The sequence below is a fragment of the Corylus avellana genome, chromosome ca1, assembly GCF_901000735.1.
Source record: "Corylus avellana chromosome ca1, CavTom2PMs-1.0".
NCBI lineage: Eukaryota > Viridiplantae > Streptophyta > Magnoliopsida > Fagales > Betulaceae > Corylus > Corylus avellana.
In genome coordinates, this window is record NC_081541.1 from 9081694 (window position 1) to 9087652 (window position 5959).

The 5959-nt window shown below is 35.4% G+C and overlaps 2 protein-coding genes across 2 annotated transcripts; both read right to left on the minus strand.

The window, feature by feature from the left end:
* Positions 1-410: 410 nt before the first annotated feature.
* On the minus strand, positions 411-1897 carry LOC132176589 (galactinol synthase 2-like). The gene is made up of 4 exons (XM_059588875.1): positions 1592-1897; positions 1153-1473; positions 723-857; positions 411-617 (listed from the first exon to the last, which is right to left on the minus strand). The coding sequence occupies exons 1-4, from the start codon at positions 1895-1897 to the stop codon at positions 411-413; spliced, it is 969 nt and encodes a 322-aa protein (XP_059444858.1).
* A 2062-nt stretch (positions 1898-3959) lies between these two features.
* LOC132162743 (galactinol synthase 2-like) lies at positions 3960-5401 on the minus strand. The gene is made up of 4 exons (XM_059572974.1): positions 5099-5401; positions 4652-4972; positions 4376-4510; positions 3960-4259 (listed from the first exon to the last, which is right to left on the minus strand). Exons 1-4 carry the CDS (start codon positions 5399-5401, stop codon positions 4050-4052), a joined length of 969 nt encoding a protein of 322 aa, XP_059428957.1. The 3' UTR covers positions 3960-4049.
* Positions 5402-5959: the final 558 nt, after the last annotated feature.

The window sequence follows — 5959 nt, forward strand, 5'->3', positions numbered from 1 at the left end:
ACACATATTCAGAGATGAATTTATCCAAATTTATTCATCTCTTCAATGAAGATGAATAAAAGATGAAAAACAAATATTTTCAACACTATCCATAGTACTATGATAACATGGGAGAGCTATATGTGCATGGAATGGTTGCAAAACATGTTACGGTAACTTCATACACTAGAAAATCAACAATATATAAAGACAAAGGGAACAACGCTAATAAAAAAAAGCATTGTTCCTATATATTGCATTTATTTAATTGGCTACATGTAGCTGCCAAGGCTGCTAAATAAAAACCCAACAACCTATGACATATAAAGTAGCTTTCTAATTAAATACTACTTGTCGAAATAAAAACATAGACAGTGGTAGCAAAAGTGATAAAACATTTACTACTAATTAGTCTATAATTGCTCCATTAATTAAGCAGCCGATGGAGCATTCTTTTCTTCAACCACAGCAGCCTCCGACAGCGCCTCGAATAGAGGCTGAGCAATAACTTTGGACGAGAAATTCTTGTAATCCAAAGACTCGTCTTCATAAATATCCCACCATTTCTTCACCAGCATCTTGATGTCTTCCCTCTGCATGTTTTGTTCTTCGCCTGTGTACCTCCAAGGCTTTGAACCCTATACCATAGACAATGAAAAAAAATTAACATATTGGTGTTCTAATAACCTCACAGCCTAATTAATTAATTAGCCAGAGATAATCTGGAATTAGGATTCACATACCGCAGCACAATAGTGGGCAACCTTTATTTTCTCAAAGTCAAACTTTTCGGGGTGACGCCACAGCATGGCTAAGACAAGGTTGTAGATGGGAGGGATGGGCTTAAATATATCCTTGAAATACATGTTAAGGAAGTCCTGCACGTACAACATATATCCATATAAATATAATAATTTTTCCTCAATATTATATATGGAAAAGGAATCTGATTATTATTATTTTTTTAATTTTATAAAAAGTGAAATAGAAAAGTATATCAAATATTAGCATTACTTTGCAGTTTTTTCTTTTCCTTTTGGGACTAAAAATGGAAACACGGTTAATCATTGAAGAAAAATTTACAATTACATAAAAAAAGAAACAAACATTACAGTAATAAAAATCAGCCAGTTACAAAACAAAATCAAAAATTTAATCATTAAGGTTACGTACCTGCTCAGCAAAAAAAGTGGGAGGGGTGGATTGGACGGCCTCCAAGAGATCATGGTAAGTGGAAATATTAGGCTCATAGACGAACATGCCAGCATTGAAGTAGAGTGGGGGAGGAGAACCCATCTCTGCCGGCCACTGCACCCTTTCAGGGCACTGTTGGCAGTACCCAATATTATGCTGAGGAGAATTCAGCCACGTATTCTCACAAAAGCAGTCCATCACAGCATAAAAGTAGCCGTTCGATAAGTCGAAGAGGTGATCGATATTATCAAAAACTTGTATATCACCGTCCAAGTAGATCATCTTGTCATACTCCACAAACTACAAAACAGTAATTAATCAGATTAATTACATATTTATATAATTACGTATATTTTGTGCTGCATGCATGTGTGACACGACAACTGACAAGAGCTAGCAAAGAGATTTAGTTAATTACCTCCCAAATGCGAAGTTTGGAGTAGTTGATGACGTAGTAGGCCATAGCAAAATTGGTCTGGCTCTCCGGAGGGCTCAACGGCACGATCTCACGGACAATACATCCCTGAGATTCAAGGATCCGACGGTGCTCCTGAGGCACGTCAGGCAAAATGGCCACCACCAGAGGGTAGGCTGACTTGGCCTTTCTCAGACCCTTGGCCAAACCAACCACTCCTTTAATGTAGTCACCATTTCCGGCCAAGAACGTCACGTATGCCCTCTTTGGGACAACATTCTTTGTCGCGGTTGCTGCTTCTGGGGCCATCTTTAATTGTTGGGTCAAGTGAAATGGAGAAGGCTAGGAAACCAAATATATAGATATATATGATCGAAGAGACGATGTGTTTTGAAGGATGGGGGGGATATGGCTCTATATATATATATGCGTTTCGATGGTGCTCGAAATGGCAATGTCCGGATTATTTGACAAAGATTTTATATGATTCTGATTTTCCCACGCTGCACGTGGCATGCTCCGGTTGGATCATGGAAGGTGAGTGATTTTCTAGAGCGATTAATTCCTTTTATAATTTCCTTTTATTGCCCTTCTTTAGGATTTCTCATTTCAATTCCTTTAATTTGGACCAATAATAAGGATTTCCCTCGTATCGTATGATATCATATCCCAAGCATTTTCCAATAACATTTAGCCTGCCTAATCTTCGGAGATATATATGCTACGTACATTCTCAATCTATAATCAACTGTAATCCTTTGAAAGTGAGGAAAATTTACCTAGTTAATTTATCTACAAAAGGGTACTTAAAAGTAAGAAAATCAGCGTAGCATTGTCGCAGATTAAATATTCCATTTAGGTTTTTAACGGGTTTCCTTTCCTAGCTAGTTAATTACCTTAACTTGAGGAGTAATGTTCTCTTTTATATACAGTTACTGGTAAATCCTTTTTCTTGGGTGGCACGTTGTACATGCACGCTTGTATGGAATATTAATTAAGTAATATTGCAAGCTTCTTGCCCAACAAAAAGAAACAGCTAGATGAACAAACAAATTAATAATTAACAAGAGAAATTGTAATTTTTTCTTCTTCTATCTATCTCTTGTCTAATTTTATCCATATTTTTTTTTAAGTATGCCATTGAATTTATAGAACCCAATCAAATAAGTAATATTGTTTGTTTCATAAGACTTTCAATATGCCACGATGTTGGATTTCTTTACCATTATTATTATTTTTATTATTATTATTAAAAAAAAAATAGTTTGGCTTTAACATATCTTATAATTATATTAAGTACACATATAATAATCACCATGCACCCAAAAAAATAATGCCGTCCATGATGCCTATAAATATACAATATGCCACAACCATTCAACTAATTAATATATATTAGAATATTAATTAAATTATCAAATTTATAACTTATTTTTAGTCTAAGTTTTTAAAATAATTGACAATTTAACATAGTATTATAACATAAGTCATGAGTTAAAACCTTGTCGGGAAAACTTACCTAATTTGCAATATTTTTCCCAAACTTTAAAAAGTTATTAAAGTTTATGAGACATTGCAAATTAAATGGTAGTTTGAGGGGGTAAGCCTAAATATTTCATATATATATATATGTTGAGTGGCTAAACCTTGAATTTCATCTCACATGTTAGGAAAAATGTTAGAATATTAACTAAATGATTAAATTCATTATTTTTTATTGCTAGCTTAAACTTTTAGGATAAGACTTGTTATGTAAAGTACTTTCTGATTGAATTTGTCCTAGTCGTTGTTGTCACTATTAACTAGAGAGGTTAACATGCACTATGTTCATTCTTGTCTCTTTGAGGTTTTTCTTTAGATTTGTTAACCTTGTTTTACCATGACTAATAACTAGGGTTAGATTAGGATTGCACTTAATGTGGAACTATCTATAGTTTTTAATTTTTAGAAATTTGATGTGGCAAGAGATAACTGGATATGCTTTGATGTGCCAAGAGATAATTGGATGCATGGTGTAAAGTGTAAACATACAAAGTAAAGTTACACTTCACACTCATTTATCACATTCATGTCACATTCGCATTTCATGTTTTAAGTGGGGCCGGCTTACACTTTTGTTTTTGTTTTTGTTTTTTTTTTTTTAAAGTGATTGGCATTGTAATAAGTCACTTAAAACATGTCATGCCAACGACGTGACATGTGACAAAGAATGCTAAAAAATACACACTTGAGAATGATAAGTAGCATTTTTCATATAGAAATATAGAATACATAATAATTAATACTAAGATCGAGAACGAAGGTTAATATCAAAGTTCACACTTTATTTATTTAGCGATTTGTAGCTGCATATATATGCCAGGGTTGGGAATACTAAATCATAATTTGGCCTATAAATTTCAACTCCTACTTGTCAATACTCTAATTAAAGACAGTAGTGGAAGTTCATATAACGACATAATTAAGCAGCGGGTGGAGCAGCCATGTGGTCAACAGCAGCAGCCTCCGACAGAGCCTTGATGAGATCAGGGTCAGCTTTGAAGTTAGACATGGTATTCTTGTAATCCAAAGACTCATCCTCATAAATATCCCACCATTTCTTCACCAGCATCTTTATGTCTTCCCTCTCCATGTTTTCTTCTTCCCCTGTGTACCTCCAAGGCTTTGACCCCTGTTTCATAAACAATGAAAATATCTATTAATTAATTATAATCATACTATAACCTAAAAGATACTAATTAAAATAATCCAAATTAACCAAAGTTTAATCTATATATATTAACATACCGCAGCACAGTAGTGGACAACCTTTACTTTCTCAACGTCCACATTGTCAGGGTGACGCCAGAGCATGGCTAAAACAAGGTTGTATATGGGAGGAATAGGCCTATATATATCCCTGAAGTACATGTTAAGGAAGTCCTGCATAAAATAATTAACCAAAAAAGTTCAGAAATATTATCTTTTACCAAGAAAAAAACAAAAAAAAGCAATCCAATGAAAATGGAAACCAGATTAATAGAATAAGAAAATATCCAAAACATAGCCAACTGTTAATATTACCTGCTCAGCAAATAAAGTGGGGGGGGTGACTTTGACAGTCTCCAAGAGATCATGGTAAGTCAAAAGGTTAGGCTCGTAGACGAACATTCCCGCATTGAAGTAGAGTGGAGGAGGCGAGCCCAGCTCAGCCGGCCACTGCACCTTTTCAGGGCACTGCTGGCAGTACCCAATATTATGCTGAGGAGAATTCAACCACGAATTCTCACAAAAGCAGTCCATCACAGCATAAAAGTAGCCATCCGGCGAGTCGAAGAGGTGATCGATATTCTCAAACACTTCTATATCACCGTCCAAGTAAATCATCTTGTCATACTCCACAAACTACAAAACCAATAATTTAATTAACATTCTAACACGATACGTAATAAAAAAGTGGTTTACTAAAACATGTGTGGCATGAATGCATGCAGCATGCATATATAAGATAAAGGGAAAAGATATATATACCTCCCAAATACGAAGTTTAGAGTAGTTGATGACAAAGTATGCCATGGCATATTGAGTCTGGTTCTCCGGAGGCTTCAGCGGCTCAATCTCACGGACAATACATCCCTGAGACACAAGAATTTGACGGTGATCCTCCGGCACGTCCGGCAGAATGGCAACCACTAGAGGGTAGGCTGACTTGGCCTTCCTCAGACCCTTAGCCAAACCAACAACCCCTTTCACGTAGTCACCATTGCCAGCCAAGAATGTCACATATGCCCTCCTGTGCGCATTCGTAGGCTCAGATATTGCTTCAGGTGCCATCTTGATCGATTGAAGAAGAAGCTGGTTTCTGAAGGATGTTTGGGCTCTACATATATATTTATATGCATCTATTAATGGATATTATCGTGATGATGTTGTAATTTCTTTTGCTAAAGATTATGATTCTGATTTCGTACGCTAGTGCACGCGGCATTCTCTGATTGGGCCACGGAATTAAAGTGGCCTAATCTTTTGAAGTGATAAATGGCTCTGATTTAATCCAAGCCTTATTACTCCTAAATAAGTATAAAAGGCAAAGAAGAATATTAAAAAGGAAAAGAAAGAAAAAATTAAAAAAAAAAGGAAGTGAATTTTTGGAAGTATATACTGCTACGTGCACGAAACGGCATGTAGGCGGCCTTCTTGTGATTCGATGATCAGTTGGTTCCACTGAGTGGTTTTCAGTTGATCAAAATCGTGTCTTTACTTTTTCTTTTTCTTTTTTTTTTTTGTCTGAGCTGATCAAAGATATGTCAATATCTCTATAATTACTCCCTTTTATTCTCTTGAGCTTCCTTTTCTTCCCCTCTTTAGAATAAATGATTTAAAAATGGAAAG

Bases quoted from the DNA above. Each gene is read 5' to 3' on its own strand.
- LOC132176589 (XM_059588875.1), bottom strand. From the start codon at position 1,897: ATGGCCCCAGAAGCAGCAACCGCGACAAAGAATGTTGTCCCAAAGAGG. The intron at 1,474-1,591 runs GTAATTAACTAA...ACTGTTTTGTAG, and splicing joins CCAAACTTCGCATTTGGGAG to TTTGTGGAGTATGACAAGAT. The intron at 618-722 runs GTATGTGAATCC...TCTATGGTATAG, and splicing joins TTGCCCACTATTGTGCTGCG to GGTTCAAAGCCTTGGAGGTA.
- LOC132162743 (XM_059572974.1), bottom strand. From the start codon at position 5,401: ATGGCACCTGAAGCAATATCTGAGCCTACGAATGCGCACAGGAGGGCA. The intron at 4,973-5,098 runs GTATATATATCT...TTGGTTTTGTAG, and splicing joins CTAAACTTCGTATTTGGGAG to TTTGTGGAGTATGACAAGAT. The intron at 4,260-4,375 runs GTATGTTAATAT...TTTATGAAACAG, and splicing joins TTGTCCACTACTGTGCTGCG to GGGTCAAAGCCTTGGAGGTA.